The sequence below is a fragment of the Cyprinus carpio genome, chromosome A7 (genome assembly GCF_018340385.1).
Source record: "Cyprinus carpio isolate SPL01 chromosome A7, ASM1834038v1, whole genome shotgun sequence".
Lineage (NCBI taxonomy): Eukaryota > Metazoa > Chordata > Actinopteri > Cypriniformes > Cyprinidae > Cyprinus > Cyprinus carpio.
The window spans coordinates 1,255,186-1,273,172 of NC_056578.1; the positions used below are offsets into that span (position 1 = coordinate 1,255,186).

A 17,987-nucleotide genomic window follows, 5' to 3' on the forward strand; every position below is an offset into this window, starting at 1 on the left:
CCTTGATGATGTTTCTTGCCCTGTCCAAACAGTGCTTGTGATAGATGTTCTCAATGGAAGTTAACTGGGTGCCGGTGATCCATTGAGCAGTTTTCACCACCCGCTGGAGTGCTTTGCGGTCAGATGCGGAGCAATTGCTGTATCATACTGAGATGCAGTTTGTGAGTATGCTCTCAATGGTACAGCAGTAGAATTCCACAAGGATCCTGGGACTCAGGTAAACTTTCTTAAGGCTCCATAAGAAGTAAAGGCGCTGCTGTGCCTTTTTGACCAGGATGGAGGTGTTTAGGGACCAGGTGAGGTCATCAGAGATGTAGATGCCAAGGAACTTGAAACTTGACACACGCTCCACTACAGCTCCGTTGATGTAGATGGGGGTGTGTGCATGACTTCTAGTCTGCCTGAAGTCCACAATGATCTCCTTTTTCTTCTGGGTGTTTAGATCCAGGTTGTTGGTGGCACACCACACAGCCAGGTGCTTCACCTCATCCCTGTAGGCTGACTCATCATCATCTTTGATCAGACCTACCACCATGGTGTCATCTGCAAATTTGATTATGGTGTTGGAGCCATAAACAGAAACTCAATCATGGGTGAATAAGGAGTACAGGAGAGGGCTCAGTACAAAGCCCTGTGGTGTTCAGGGTGATGATGGAGGAGGAGAGGTTACCTAACTTAACAGACTGAGGTCTGTTAGTCAGAAAATCTAGAATCCAGTTGCAGATGGATGTGCTGATTCCAAGCTGGCTGAGCTTGGAGATCAGATTGGAGGGGATTACAGTATTAAATGCAGAACTGAAATCAATGTACAGCATTCTCACATGTGTGTTTTGACTGTCCAGGTGGGTGAGGGCAGAGTGAAGTGCCGTAGAGATGGCGTCCTCTGTTGACCTATTGCGGAGATGGGCAAATTGGAATGGGTCTAGTGTAGCAGGGACACAGGATTTTAAGTGGGATGCAACCAGTTTCTCAAAGCACTTGGCAATGATGGGGGTGAGTGCAACAGGATGGAAGTCGTTAGGTACCAAGGCAGTGGAGTGTTTCGGTACTGGCACGATGGTGGAGGTTTTGAAGCTAGTGGGGACAGTTGTCTGGGCCAGAGACAGGTTAAAAATGTCATTGAAGACCTCAGCCAGTTGCTCCTTACAGGTGTAGCGTGAACCAGACAAATTAAAGATTCGATCGGGAGCCTGGTTGAAACATGAGCCGAATTCCACAGAAAGGCAGGATGTTGTAAATCAACTCCCAGCACCACAGTCTGATAACCGACCAACTCTTTCAGAGAACAGCTTTCAACATTAACACCATTAGAACAATTATTGACAATTTCAATTCGAAGAAGAGATTGTGTAATTTGGGGCAAGTAATCGAAGAAATGGACAGTCTGAACCTCACATGTAAAGCCATGAGAGTAAACAAGATCGTTGGATTGACTTCCCCCCACCTAGCAAAAACCAGACTGAAATTCCTAAGGAGACCTGTTAACCCCTCTGGTCTCCACAGGACATATCCTTTCTCACCAGAATGGCACAGAGAATGCCTTCCAATGCATATATGCACCAAAATGAACTCCAAAAAGACTTCTAAATGGATATCAGTCCATTGCTCAACTCCATATCATACATGAAGCCACACATTTGATTTTAATGTTTCTAATCACTTATTGTGTATGTCTTTTTAAATAACTCTTGAATAGCTTAAGGGATCATATTCATGTTTAGTATGTGTGTGTTCGAATATTCTTGCTTGAAACGTTTCTGACCATCAGTTATTTGTCAAATGTATCATATTCTTGTTATAGGAATCATGTCCAAATTATACCCTGCAAGAGCGGGAAAATTCGGACCACAAGCTTGATAAGATAACATATGATTTATGAATGGGTGGGACAAACATCGGGACACCCTGAGAAAAGACAATATCTAATTGGTCAAGACAACATTTGAGGGTGTGGCCAAAAGGCCAGTTTAAATACTCAGGACACCATCAAATTTTGCTTTTAGCTTTGAGCTTTTGTTTAGCTTTTGCTATCAGTCATGCCGGCTTTTAGCTTTGCTTGTATTAGCTTTTAGTCATGCTTTGTCATCACTTTTAGCGTTCTTCGAGCGCCGTTCCAGCGTGCTTCGGCCTGCACGCCTGCTGCTACTTAGCCACGATGAGAAGAAACACCACCTAGTCTCGTCAAACTTTACTTCTTTTCTTTTCCGTTTGAGAGTTTCGTGTTCTGAGTTAAGTTTTGTAACGCCGTGTCTCCGAGTCTGACCTCGAGTGCCCGTTCAACTTCAACCAGCCCACAACTCTGCATCTTCAGCCTACGCCCAACCATGGGCTTCCCAAGACGTCACTTCAACGACTACTGAACTTCCAGCCAATCAGCAACTTCGGGGAAACCCCCTTTTCAGCGACAACAAAAGGGAACCCCGTTAAACAGGCATCACAAGTAACCTCCAGACTCACATCTGTACTGGTGTTATCTAATATAATTTTAACCTCATTGAGGAACTCAGTGCGAGGGTTAATTAAGTGATTAAATGGTTGTTCATGTCTATGCAATTTCACGTATTGCTGTAAACTTTGGGATTTCACATTTTCATTCTCTTAAACTCACTCTTTCCTAACTTTCTATCTTCCTGCAACTTGTGTGAATGTGTGAGTGTGTGTGCTTATGTGTTAGATTAGTTTATATGTCTTAAAGCCTTATTCATATTGAAAAGAGAAGTATCTTGTGTTTTGTGCTTACAAGTTAATGTCTTAAACTGCTGATCTTGTTACTGTGCTAATTAATAGTGTTTTCACTATACTTTTTGGATATTAATATCCAGCACAGATTTGATGTTATACGGCTCGTTCAGTAAATCGCTGGCCGTTTCAGTGATCAGCCGTGAAACAGTGATTCTGTTCAAATTCCCTTTAAAATCTTAAATGATTCCCTTTGAGCTAAATTGACCTGTTTCCCTTACACAGGCTTTAAGCACACGACCAGGTATTCCGTCAGGGCCAGCTGCCTTCCGTGCATTCACCTTACACAGAGTGGAGTAAACAGCTGAGGTGGAGAGTGTGAGGGGCAGTTCACTGGATTGATGCTCAACTTTGAGTGAGATCTCCTTATTATTTTTATCAAAACGAGCATAAAAGTGATTGAGCTCGTAAGGGAGGGAGGCAGAGCTGGAGGGGGGTACAGTGTTAGGTGGTTTGTAATCTGTGATAGATTGTATGCCTTGCCACATACGCCGGGGGTCTGAAGAATTGAAGTGTTTATGTGCGAGTTTGGCCTGGCAGATACCCTTCCTTAGGTTGGCTCTGGCTGAGCTGTAAGCCTCCCGGTCTCCAGACCTGAAGGCTGCATCTCTTGCTTTGAGCAGGAGGCGAACCTCTCTGTTCATCCAGGGCTTCTGATTGGGGAAATTATTTTTGTGTGTGTGTGGTCACTCTGCCCACACATCTGTTGATGTGCTCCAGGACAGAGTTGGTGTAATTGTCAATGTTGATCAGAGAGTTTGTGGTGGACTGTGCAGCAAACTCACTCCAGTCTGTGTGCTGGAATTGATGTTGAACAGTGGAGTCAGCACCTTCCAGCCAGATTTTAACAGTTCTTAATGTAGGTTTCACACATTTGATAACCGGAGTATACTTTGGGAGTAGGAACAAAGAGGTGGTCAGACTGACCCAGGTGGGGGGAGAAGGCATCAGTCACATTAGTATATATGTGGTCCAATGTTTTATGTCCCCTTCTAGTGCAGGACACTAAAGTGTCCCTTTTTACAATAGTACAAAGCATGCATGAGTCTATGACTAAAAACAATATACGCAGATGTTCCTGATATTAACTGCACCACAGATGAATCCTGCTGACTTTCACTTGAGTCTCTTCAAACTGTTCTCCTCTGAGACCACTGTACCAACATCAGATGTTCAGCTACCCTGATATTCTATGGTAAAACAAGCTAATTGACTACTGGTGATGGGTATTTTTACTTGCATCCATGGAAAGAAGCAGAAAACACTTAAAAATCAGGTATGATTTACTCGTTTCACTTGTTGAACAGAATCTGTTTTCAGGAATGACTCGGTCAGTTCACATCTCTGTGGTTAGATCAGAATACACAATAATCTGTCTTTGATCTTCATTATGTGTGTTTTGATTATAAGGTGTTGTAAATAAAATGCAAATTTGATAATTTATTTTTAGATATTTTCAGTTTCTTTATTTTCTGTCTCACAGTCACATGACTCACTGATGGGTCATTAGGGGACGGCCCTTTGTCTCAGGTGTGAATCACTGAATATTCATGGGCATTGTCACTCCCTCGCATACAGCTTTTCTATCACAAAATATAAAATTAATATATTGTTTTCTGTGAATGAGTAAACAGGATGATTTTCACATAAAGACTGATTACTCAAAAGTCTTATTCAGAACTATTCAGTATGGGTTTTATGGCCTTATTTTTAGCTACATTTTCCCCCCAAAACTTACTAACCACACATAATATTTATTTTCTAAAAAAAATCACCTCAGAAATTTATATTAATATTAGTGGAATTAAATATTTTCACACGCAGCTAAGTACTGTAGAAAAACACTGCTATGAAGTTTTAAACTGTGAAGCGGTTTACAATTTATTTCTGTATTTGTCAACCACAGCTGCCAGTTTTTCCCTTTAAAAACTACAGAACTTTTATTTTTTATTACAGTGTAGACTAATTTTAATTTCTTCAGTGAACTGTTCCTTTAATTGCATTGAATCAACATTAATTTAGCACCCATAATTAATGTTGAAAATGAATGTTAATGTTGTTAATTTAATGTTGTAAATTTCAACAAACCTCCATTATTGTGGTCAGTCTTTAAGTCAAGTCATCTTTATTTATATAGCGCTTTATACAAAAAAGATTGCGTCAAAGCAACTGAACAACATTAATAAGGAAAACAGTGTGTCAATAATGCAAAATGGCAGTTAAAGGCAGTTCATCATTGAATTCAGTGATGTCATCATGCAGCTCAGTTTCAGTTTAAATGGTATCTGTGCAATAATTTGCAATCAAGTCAATGATATCGCTGTAAATGAAGTGTTCCCAACTAAGCAAGCCAGAGGCGACAGCGGCAAGGAACCAAAACTCCATCGGTCACAGAATGGAGAAAAAAACCTTGGAAGAAACCAGGCTCAGTCGGGGGTCAGTTCTCCTCTGACCAGACGAAACCAGCAGTTCAATTCCAGGCTGCAGCAAAGTCAGATTGTGCAGAAGAATCATCTGTTTCCTGTGGTTTACTTTAGTTGCGCTCTTGACTCGTGTTTTAATGTTAGGTCAAGGTTTTCATTATCTGTTGTAACAGTGTGCTGAAATACATTTGTTAAGGCAATAAAAAATAAGATCTGTTGGGATCAGGTGATGGTGAGTGTAATCGTTAGGTTCTCTTAATACAAGGTTCACTAAATAAAAGTGTGTTGTGTGAGTATTGTGTGATACTACAGTGTGAGATTAAAGCAGTGGTTCGGCTTTCATGAATATCATTGAAACATCTCTTTCTCTATTAATGTACAAGTGTTCTTACTGAAACACCATCAAGAACATTGTAAGAGAAAAGAGCGTTAACTTAATGAAAATAAAGATTGAATAGCACAACTAAAGCAAACACTGATCACAATAATGGTGATTAGCTGAAATGTCATTTTTTTCCAGATTAATTGCACAAAAGTGAAATTAATTCAATGCCATTAGAACTGCACAGAGGAAGAATAAGTAGGAGGATATGGAGAGAAGGAGGGATATAACACAGTTACAAATATTAAAGCTAAAGCATATGTATCAATGCAACTTTCATCAAGTCAACTACAAATAAAAATAGCAACTTTTGCTGCTCACAGTGAATTGGGACTAAGCGTGGATGCTAAGGGTGCCGTGTAGTGATGCACAGAAACGTTAAGTGGTCATAACTGTGGTTTATTGTGAATTTTTCCGTTTTTGAATAGCGGATTTACTGCATACAAGTAAAAATTACATAGAAACCAAGTGAGGGAAAGGATCTTTTTATCATAAAGACAAATATTCTACAAGTGTACAATGAACAGTGTAGTATTTTATAGTATTTATTGTTTAATACAAAACAGTATCATCCTCTCTTCTCTTATTTTTAAGTAAAGTGTACAGATATGTAAAGATTAGCATTAACTGAAGCATGTGATTCTCTTCAGAGATGATATGTTTTCTCATGGTTGTGCAGGTGACAGTGGGACATTATTTGGAGGGTTCGGCTCATTGCTAATTATTAAATCACGGCAGAACAACACTGGTTCATCACCAAGACCCAGTCTGTACTGCCACAGATATAAACTCTTGTGTGGCTTCAGCTCAAATGATATCAGTTCTTCTACATCGGTCGCGTCATTCCAGGTTTCCTTCATAGCGCACACCTGTGCACCTCCATATTCTGCAGAGAAGGAGAACTGACATTTAGCAATTAACCCTGTGAGATCTCCAGAATGGATCAAGACTGACGGAGTTATCTTCCAGTTGTGTGTTATCTGTGTCATCTTCTCCTTGTTGTAACCGACCTTCTTAATGATTTTCTTCTGCCATGTCACCGGTGTGTCACTGTTGTTAGTTATAGTTTTAATATTCTCCCACCTGCCAAAGGCTGGACCTCTAGTTATGGACAGACCGCCAGGCAGGAAGTTTATAACATCAGGGTGAACAGAATAGTCCACAAGACCATCGTCTTTTTCAAGGTCGGCACCTTTGCAGTATTGGACTCCCCAATCTGAGACTGGCTTGAGGAAGCAGCAGCACTCTGACAGACCCCAGTAATAGAGACCGCTGCTGGATTTAGGGCTCAAATTGACTTTTACATCAGTGGAGATGATACCCAGGCTAGATGTTATTCTGCAAATTCCTCTACGTTTGAAAATGACAACAAAGAACTTATTAATGCCCAAGTAGTGGTCTCCATGTTGGAAGTCGGGATCAAGGTCTTGAACAACAGCGTCAGCGTCTGTTGACAGATCAGTGACTCTGCGGTAAGATTTAGCCTTGATGATGTAAAAGTGTCCTTCCATATCAGCAACATAATGGTCTCCGTTTCGGCAGGAGGGGTGCAGACTGAAAATAGTGAGGTCTGAACCTTTGTTTAAATCACTTGTTTGCATGTAACAGCCGAGATCAGAGCGGATTATATATGTGTAGTTTTTCCCTGCACAGATGTCAACACCTTTAGTTTTGCTTCTGGGGATAATGTCTTTCATCATGCCTTGACCTGCAACACAGACCAACACAGACATGTTAAGCATCATTATATTACTCATTCTAGAGTATAGACCACTGTCTTTTTGGCTAATTTGTGCAAAACCTCTTGCTAAAATGTCAAAGCTTCATTTTAACCACCAGTGCAACAATGCAGTTATTTAGCTTACCTCTACATGCTTGCGAAGTGTTGATGTCTTGTTGAGATTTTACAAGCTGCTATTTTGGTCTCCCTAGGTAAGCACAGCTTACACTGCATAATAAAGCATAAATATGGCAAGGGGTTCACTTCATTTACTTCGAGTTCAACTTCAGAATATGACGGGGTTTCGTTTTCAGCGGTGTCTGCACCACTAACGCCTGTTTTGTCCGTCTGCATCTTTCTTGTGATTTTAGCTACATTGCCACCGAGAAAAAGAAGCAGAGGCATAACAGCAAACAGAAAGTTTCTCAAACTTTCTGCTTTTCATGTCTGTTCCAAACACTCCATCTATGAGTCTGAGCATGTTATGGAACCACGGCAAAATGAAAGAGTAGGTATGTCTTTAATATTTGTTCATAAGGCTTTCAATAAAAATTATTTCAAGTTTAATTATTTAAAGTGCTTTCATATTAATAGCAATTAAAATGAAGAATTTGCTGAGAACAGTGCACAACCCAGATTGGGACCTTTAGGGTCCTAACCGGAGTAATACTCTTCTCTCAAAACAAAATAATTTAAAATGTCCTCATAAGTTATGGCAGGTCACTTCTTCATTTCATCCTCCTACTGTGTTATACACCACGGGTAAATATTTTCCATCATGGTGTCTAATGGTGTTCTGTGTGTGCTCCTACCACATCGCTCCATACGCTCCTTATACCGTGCTAGCGAAACAGATGTTTAACACATTGTAAGGAAGTAATCATATTTACTTCCGTGCTGCAAGATAGGGTGCTTTCACACTAGCACTTTTGGTATGCACCTGGGTTCGATTCACATCAGACTTTGGTTTGTTTGGATGATGACATGCGGAAAGCGACAAATATACAGTATATGATCAACAACCCTGGCCCCTGAAAGAATTCTGGCTGCTGAATTTTGTAAATGTTGAAGTTCGTTAATACAAGATTTTGAGACTCCAATAAGAAGGGCATTACAAGAAAGAATCCTGAAGAGCTTTTTTGAAGCTCAAATTGGGCAGAGGGGGCCGTCGCCATCTTGGCAGCCCGTCACTCCATGGTAATCGAAAATGGGCAAAAAGGCGGGAGCTGGTTGCTGAAACCACACCCACCTAGCTAGACCGTGGTGACAGCAGCTGAAATCTACCTGTCACTCAAGTTGCCACACCCTTAATTATGCAGAACTTTAAGGCTTAATATAATTTAAACGGATGGGTTCTAAAAAAAATTCACCCCCTCACAGTTGTCATGAAGAGCAAAATTAGCTATATAGACCAAAACCACTTTTTGTACCAGACTGTTAAAAAAAATTCTGCTGTAAAGTTGGGCACTTTAACATGAGGAGTCTATGGGACTGAGTCCCTTTTGGAGCTGGCCTCTAGCGGCCAGTCAATGAATTACAGTTTTAGTCATTTGCGTGTAGGCTTCAAGAGAGAGAGCGGTAGGTTGCCTCTCGATTCAAACACAATACATTTTCAGACATCCATAACTTAATCTCATAAAGACAGTGTGAAATAGGGCTATGACGGTGGCAGATTTTTACCACCCGTGGTAAATAAAATTTTATAAATTACATATATATAAAATATTTGAATAAATATATTAGTGGTGTCAAAATTAGCGCGTTAATGAAGACAATTACTTTTTTCAAATTAACACAGGGACTCTCTTTGAAATATGAATCATTGCCATATTTCTTGTTAACATCTTTCATTAATCATGGTCTCTTTTTTTATTTGGCCAGTTTGGAGAAAGCCTCACCAAGCCTGACCAGCCAGGCATTTGCGATCACGGGAACTTGTGCAAACGCGGATAGGTGACATGAATGTAGATGGCTCCAGATCGGCGATGTTGTATTTTGGTCACCTCTGACCTGTGACCATCCATAAATACAAAATGACTACGATCAGTTAAATAGGATCTGAACCAATCCAGAGCAATCTCCATCACCCCAAAGACCAATTCAAGTCGACTAAGTAATACCATATGATCAATGGTATCAAAAGCTGCACTTAGATCCAGAAGGATAAGGATTGACAGATCCAGCGTCAGATGCTAATATTAAGTCATTAGTAACTTTGACCAAGGTTGTCTCAGTACTGTGCAGTTTCCAAAACCCAGACTGGTATGGCTCAAAAAGGTTGTTAACAGTCAAATGATTGTGTAATTGAGAAGCAACAACACCCAAATATGTGTGCGTGTTTTTAGAGGAGCAAAAGTGTCCAAATTGGAAATGTATATTTTAATGTCTGATCAGAGCCATATCCACCGTAGACATTGAGGGGGCTAGTCCCCAGTAATTAGAAACAGATAAACCTTGATCTCTAACATGGACAATGAGAGAGAGAGAGAGGAAAAGTTGCAAACAAGTGCATCTGTGTGTCTCTCTTTACAATGAGTGAGTTTACTTCAGAAACAGTGATTTTATCCTCTCGTTGCTGGGAAATATCAGATTCAGTATTTAAACTGTTATTAATAAAGTCGCCGGGCAGCGTTGACAGGTTTCTTTGCTTCTGGATGTGTGAGCTGTGGGATCTCCTGTATTTCACATTCACAGTTTGACAATTCAATTATAAAAAAAGATATTGTATATTTGAATTGTTCGTAAAATTGTGAAATTAAGTTGATGAAATTTTCTTACGAGGTGTCTCTGTGTCGCAATTGATGTTGTATATTTATTAATATGGTGAAGACACCGATAAACTTAAACTACACGCTAACCTGAGAAAAAGATTGTGCTAATTTGCTAACTTTCTGGCACCGCGTTGCACGACATTACGAGACCGTAGCAAAGTTTTTGAGTCCCGGGGCGACACTGACACAAGCAGCGGTGAAACTGAGACGGCTTTCGGGGAAGAGCAACATGAGACGGAGGAGGATTAAACCGGTCAAAGACGCGGAGGAGCATGTTATCACAAGATGAACTGGAGGCTAAACACACAAGCGATTATAAACGTAGCTTACCAGAGTTCTTCTGCAGTGTTTTATGTTAACAATCTTTTAAACATCAACCATTCAAACTACGATCAACCTGCCAAAAAAATGGTTTATACAGTCGTACTGTATTAATAACACCATGTTTTGTTTTGTTTTTACATAAGTGAGTGTAACAAGGTCAACAAGCCGGCAGCCATATCACCCTGGAGCTCAAGACCGGTTTCCCACTAAAGCTAAGCAGGGCTGAGCCTGGTCAGTACCTGGATGGGAGACCTTCTGGGAAAAACTAGGTTGCTGCTGGAAGAGGTGTTAGTGAGGCCAGCAGGGGGGGCTCACCCTGTGGTCTGTGTGGGTCCTAACGCCCCAGTGTAGTGACATTACACTGTTAACAAGCACCGTCCTTCGGATGAGACGTTAAACTGAGGTCTTGACTCTCTGTGGTCATTATCCCAGGATGTCTTTCAAAAAAAGTAGAGGTGTAACCTCGGCATCCTGGCTAAATTTGCCCATTGGCCTCTGACCATCATGGCCTCCTAACAATCCCACTATCTGCTGATTGGCTTCATCACTCTGTCTCCTCTCCACCAGTAAGCTGGTGTGCGGTGGGCGTTCTGGCGCAATATGGCTGTCGTCGCATCATCCAGGTGGATGCTGCACACTGGTGGTGGTTGAGGAGATACCCCCTGACTATGTAAAGCGCTTTGAGTGCCTAGAAAAGCGCTATATAAATGTAAGGAATTATTATTATATAAATCTAGATGAACAGGGGTATTTTAAAGTTCTGAAAAGTTTTAAATTGTGTTCGCTAGAATTAAGATTATTAACTAAATATAAGCTAAACCTAAATATACATAACCTACATGTAGGGTAAGTGCACCCACTGAGCACACCAAAATCTAAGTTTATGTGTTTTTTGATAGATATTGACATGGTTTATGAGAAAAATGAGTTATCTCTCATTTGAAAATGTATTCATTAGTTGATTCATTAGTACTTCAGAACTATTCAAGCCTGCATGTGTTCCAAATAAGCCCACATCATGATAAATAAGTATATATATTTTAAAGAAGTAAAACACCAATATATTCATTCAGTGACAGAAGTGTTTTAAAAATACCTTTTACTGATGTTTGCTAGCGCTCATCAGCTGTACTAATAACATTTAACCAACATCTTGGAGCCCTGTCTAAATATAGTTGTAAATTAAGTAAGTAAGGTAAAAGGTAATAAAAATAAATTGATGTGTGATGTTTCACGCTTTCAATTAATTAGACATGCCTTTTAATGAATACAGTTTAATTTAACTATTAAAAAGGAGTTGAGAAAAATTTAAACTGAAAAATAAATAAATACGTGATGTTTAGCACAGTGGGGACCTGGTCTGATGAGAAAAAGGGTTTCTAACTAATATTAATAACATCTCTAATATGTCTTTCATGTGAGGGTGATGCTGTTATGGCAGCCATTGACAACTGCTTTGGTGCTCCAGTAAAAGAGTCCCACAAATTACACACGAGGCATGTGCACACACACAAACATGATTTCATTTGTTTTAATATGTGGTTGAAAACCAGATATTGAATATAAACAGCAGAACATTCTGATTTATTCAGTTCATCACATGCCAGCAATTCTGTGAGCTGCATGAAAACAAATACAATTATATCAAAGAAACAAACTGAACTGTCCTACACAAAATATGTTTATCGTAATATTTACACAATTAACAAAGCCAAAGAAAAACAGTACAAGTCTACTTTCATTTTTGTGATGCGCTCAACAAATTTAGGGAAACTGAGAAGACAAAAAGCTCATTTTGTATGCTTGCTTTATTTGATAAAGGCACGTTGTTCTGTTTTTATTGTCAATACAAATAAAAACAACCTCTTCACAAGTTTCGAATGATGTCTTGCTCTTACCTGTATGACCAAGAATGACAGAGTATTTGAAGTTGGGGTTTTTATGCACATGTGAAGTATAATTTACCCAGAGACTGGAACGCAAGTGAAGAAAAAAGCCTTCTTTTCATAATAAATATTCACAATGTATACACTAGACATTTGTTGTTTATAACGAATGCCATTATAACGTGTTTTATTTAATAGCTTTGCATATAGTTTTGTACTGTAATTCTACAGCTACTTATTTTCTGATTTATTTTTTTATATTGTTCTGGTAAAGCATTTGCTGACAACTTAAACGTGACTTATCTTTTCTCTCTTTCTCTCTCTCTGAATGCAGTTGTGACCGATGTGTAGCAGAAAAAGAGTGCATACACACACACACAAAAACACTTCCAGCAGATCCAGCATTCAAAAAAAAAAAAAAAGAGAGAGAGAGAGAGGTATGATCATTTTCTGAGATCATGTCTGACTGACAAGCTTATGCAATGCACAGGTACATTTGTACAAACTTATTTACAAATTCAGAGAAAGATATGGCCTTTATTTGTGCTTTTGATCATAGATCGTACAGAATCCCACCTCAACACATTTAATGAACAGCTATGCTATTTTTAATGAGGTAATTTCACCTGAATGTCAATATTGAAGTTATTCATTCTAATTTTGTGGTTCTGGAAAATTTTTATTTTAACATGGTCTACAATGACTGTATTTGTGAACAAATGTTTTTAGATTTGTGAATTTAAAAAATACCTGTATTTTGAAGTTAAAAATGTGACCTCTAGGAAAAGACATTTGTCACAGATCCTTTTACAAGCATAATACCCCCCCAAAAAAACTCAAACACGATATAATATACAGAAGATATATGCTCTGCCTCATGGAATTTACAAAAACACTGAATAATATTACAAATATTACACCATCCATCAAAAATACTCACACATAAATAAGCATCTTAACAACACTATATTTCTTTAACCAGCATGATGGTCAGTATAATTAAAGATTTGAAACAGATATGACAGAGAAGAGCATAACCCTCCTTACCTTTCTTTCCAGCTGTCTGTGACTAAGCTTTCTTCTTCCTCTTCTTCTTCTTCTTCTGTTGAGGGTGGCACCAGTGTTGAGGTTTTATCTCCACCTGCTGTCTTGGAGTGAGGACCAGAGTTCTCCCAATTCATAAAAAACTAAACAAAACTTCTAAACGTAATCAGCTCTGTGCTCTTGAGATAATGAAATCACTCTCTAAAGCCGGCATGATTGTAGCAGTGCTATAAGATCACTGCAGATCACACTGTGTGATGGATCTAATACACTTGGCTACAGCAGGTATGTTGACTCGTAGACTATGACACGAGTTACTACAGAAGAATAAAACTTCATCAGCATGCACTAGTGTTAAACAAAAAGAGCATGATGAAGCACACTTCAGCAGTTTTGTAGTCTTTATGTGTGCTAAAGAAAGAGGAAGTGGTGAAAGAGGAAGTGATAAGAGCTTGAGGTGAGCAGTTTTATCTGTTGTTATACATGATGAGAACAAGCATATAAGTATTTATGAGTAGACAGACAACACGCTATCATGGAAAGATCATATCGATAGTATCTGTACAAAATACAGTACAAAGAATCTACTTCCTCTGCCGACTGAGGTCTTTTTTCAGGAAAGCAGATTATTTATTATTTTTCCAGTCTGTAATTATGAGTGTTTTGCAGTACTGTGATTCTGTATGGTAGATGAGTTTATCTGTCAGTTTAAAAACAAAGCTGATCAACTTCTTGTAAGGTTGGCCAGTAATATTGTCTGTGAACCCAATCATGCGTTGTATAATGAATTTGTACTGTTGCCATCGAGTCATTAGTTCAGAAACTGACTGGATAACACAGATTGTGCTGTATGTTATCAATTGACTATGAAGAACTGTATGTAAAGCACTGCATGGTTTTGATTCAAATTCTCGAGATATAATCGAATTAAACTAAAGTATTCCTTCATACACCATGCTTTGAAAAGTTTTTTGTTTTTTTATGACTGTGAAAGTGATGCAAATCAGATCCGAGTCAGATGTGACGATGAAGAAGAGTTCATAAGTTTGTCAAAAAGAAGACAATCATAATTTAAGATTAAACAGAAAGAAAAGCGAGTACACTTCACATTTATGAAGATAAATAAGCGTAATCTATAGATTTTAATTCTAAATTGTAATAAGTCGTATCACTATATGGATATACCAAATATACCAAGAAGTCATGCCACCATTCTGAGAGTCTAAATCTTAATCAATCCATAACACCAATCAATCTCTGTCAGAGTAACATAAGTCTGCCTTTTTTACTCTGATTACTAAGAAAACATGTAAAGAACAAATTCACAGAAAGGGGTCAGGGAGGTAATCTCAACCTAAAACACACACACGCACAACTAGAGGAGACTGACTTAAACAATACTGTCCTCACGCATACGAGTCACACAATCAATAATATAACATTTCTAGCATGATTAGCATGTTGGTAATATGTTTTAGCATGATTAACCTGTTACTAGCATGTTGCTAGCATGATTAACAAGTTACTAGCATGTTCTTAACATAAGCAAGTTACTTGCATTTTCCAACATGATTAACAAGTAACTTGCATGTGACTAGCATGATTAGCAATTTACTAGCATGTTTTGGGGCATGTTACTAGCATGATTAGCATATTACTAGTATGTTGTTGGCATGATTAACAAGTTACTTGGATGTTGTTAACATGATTAGCATGTTGCAAGCATTTTACTAGCATGATTACATTAGTAGCATGTTGCTAGCATGTTTCTAACATGATTCCCATACGGAAAGGTAATTTATTTGCATATATGTGAAGCACTGTTAAATATATTTAAAAAATATTTTAAAAGTACATAGAACGTAAAGCTCATGGTGCCTGTTTTTTGCATAGGCTCTTATGTGTAATTATATTTATGTCTCATCATATATATATATATATATATTTTATATATATATATAGGCTCTATATATATATATATATATATGTATATATATAGATATATATATATATATATATATATATATATATATATATATATATATATATATATATATATATATATATATATATATGTATATATATATATATATACATACATACATACACACACACATTGTTTTAAGTCAGTTACGTGTGTAATTTTATGTAAACGCTTTGACGTGTTTGATGAGTGCGTGCGTTATTAATTCGAGGCGCATTTAAACTGGAGCGGAGGGAGTTACCATGGAAACGGGTCGGCAACTCAGCTGCAAACAGCAAAACTCTCAGTCTCTCACTGTTGTTTTTACTGCATTCAGGTACGTTTATTTCCTAAAATTACACAAATAATACATACAGCTGTTCTTGACACTTTCTTACATGTAATTGACATGCTTCTGTTGAATATTTACTGTACAGAAATGGTTCAGTGTCATCAGAAAAGTCAATTAGTCTCAATTTGTCAAGGATGAATTGAAATAATCCAATTATTTTAACCTAAAAGTATGCACTGTATGGTAAGTCCAATTACATGGACTAAAATGGGCTGAAACTATAGACAAATATTGATAAAATTTTTACCTTTATTTCAAGAGCTTGAGAAAAAAAAAAACTCTAATGGCAGCATTAACAAGTTAAATTAAATTCACTGACTTTGAATGTCTGGAATAGACCTTTTAAAATTCCATGGGAACCCTGGATGTTCTGTATTTCATTCTAGATCTTTCGCACAAATCAGCTTCTATGAAAACTGAATGGAAGCAATTAAATAACAGAATGCTGTCCAACATATCTAATGAAGAGTGATATGATACGGATCAAACACTAGGAACACATTTTCTACACAATAGGGGAATTCCAGACACAAAGAGGCCTTTGAATATTAGATTACATTACCCTTTCCTGTGTATTAGGCTGCTATGAAATTCTCCTGTCCACCCTCAGAAAGATGGGCATCTCTGGAACCGCACTCCAGTGGTTTAAGTCCTACCTCTCTGATAGATCCATCAGCGTGTCTTGGAGGGGTGAAGTTTCTAAGTCACAACAACTTGCTACTGGGGTTCCTCAAGGCTCAGTACTTGGACCGCTTCTCTTTTCCATCTACATGACGTCATTAGGATCTGTCATTCAGTCCATGGCTTTTCCTATCACTGCTACGCTGATGACACTCAACTCTACTTCTCATTCCAACCAGATGACCAGACGGTAGTTGCTCCCATTTCAGCCTGTCTGAGTGACATTTCTAGCTGGATGAATGACCATCACCTTCAGCTCAACCTTACTAAGACTGAACTGCTGGTGGTTCCAGCTAACCCATCGTTTCATCACAACTTCTCTATACAGCTGGGTTCGTCAACCATAACTCCTTCCAGGACAGCCAGAAACCTAGGAGTTGTGATGGATCATCAGTTAAGCTTCACAGACCATATTGCTACAACGACCCGGTCCTGCAGATTTGCCTTATACAACATTAGGAAGATTAGACTCTTCCTGTCAGAGCAAGCCACCCAACTTCTTGTCCAAGCTCTTGTTCTCTCCAGACTGGACTATTGTAATGCTCTCCTGGCGGGCCTTCCTGGATGTACTATCAAGTCTCTACAACTGATCCAGAATGCAGCAGCGAGGGTTGTCTTCAATGAGCCAAAAACAGCTCACGTTACTCCTCTCCTCATCAGGTTACACTGGCTACCAGTAGCCGCTCGCATCAAATTCAAGGTACTGATCCTTGCCTACAAGACGACCACTGGCACGGCACCAATATACCTAAACTCATTAGTTCAATCTTATGCGCCCTCCAGAAGTTTGCGCTCTGCAAGTGAATGACGCCTTGTGGTGCCAACCCGAAAGAGGTTCAAAATCACTCTCACTGACTTTTTCCTGGACTGCGCCCAGCTGGTGGAATGACCTCCCGATCTCAATTCGAACAGCTGAGTCTTTATTCATTTTCAAAAAAACATCTAAAGACTCATCTTTTTCGCCAGCACTTAACCAACTAATACTAGTACTTACCTTTTTTCTTTTCTATCATATAAAAAAAAAAAAAACCCTGGCTACGTGTTCTGTACTAGACTAACTGAGACTTGTCATAGCACTGTCCGGGTATACTGTTGTTGTTCTGCTCGTTGGTCTGATTGCTTCGTCTATTGTTCTCATTTGTAAGTGCGCTTTGAGCCGCTCACTTTCTCTCTCCTCGCTGTCTGCTAAATGATTGCCATGTTAATGTTAAATGTAACAGTAAAATGTTTTTTTGAATTAGCACACTTCATATGTCGTATAATAATTTTACAGTTTTAAATGTATGTGACTGTAAATCCATTAAACTACAAACACAGTTGTATGGGTTTCGAAACCAAGTGCAAATTCACAGAATATTAGTCCCTAAATTGCACAGGCTTTGTTCTTCAGATTATTCCTTTGGTATTTTTCTTGAGTAAATACAATATGAAATGCATTTAAATCCATTAAACCTGCAGGAGCAGCGCGTGAGCGTCAAGCTAGCAGCAGTGTAGCGGATGTTTCAGCGCCGAGTCTATTTTTTGCTGCGCTGCTAGACGCTCAATTAAAGTGACAGAACACGTTTTTGAATGGACAAAATAAACATGATTTCACACAAAACGTACTAAAAAATAAGCATGTCTGGTGTGTTTTAACATGAATTGGAGTATGTCAGGAAACAAAATTAAGAATCCAAAATATGTATATATGATTACACCCCAT

At 38.6% G+C, this 17,987-nt stretch overlaps 1 protein-coding gene and 1 pseudogene across 1 annotated transcript; both read right to left on the reverse strand.

The window, feature by feature from the left end:
• The window catches only part of LOC122145497, a 643,912-nt pseudogene that overhangs the window by 449,373 nt on the left and 176,552 nt on the right, over positions 1 to 17,987 (reverse strand).
• LOC122145528 lies at positions 5,928 to 13,358 on the reverse strand. Its single transcript, XM_042759302.1, has 2 exons — positions 13,293 to 13,358; positions 5,928 to 7,252 (listed from the first exon to the last, which is right to left on the reverse strand). Exon 2 carries the CDS (start codon positions 7,242 to 7,244, stop codon positions 6,210 to 6,212), a length of 1,035 nt encoding a protein of 344 aa, XP_042615236.1. The 5' UTR covers positions 7,245 to 7,252; positions 13,293 to 13,358; the 3' UTR covers positions 5,928 to 6,209.

What these genes read in the sequence shown, in the direction of transcription:
- LOC122145528 (XM_042759302.1), bottom strand. Translation starts at nt 7,244, where the DNA reads ATGATGAAAGACATTATCCCCAGAAGCAAAACTAAAGGTGTTGACATC.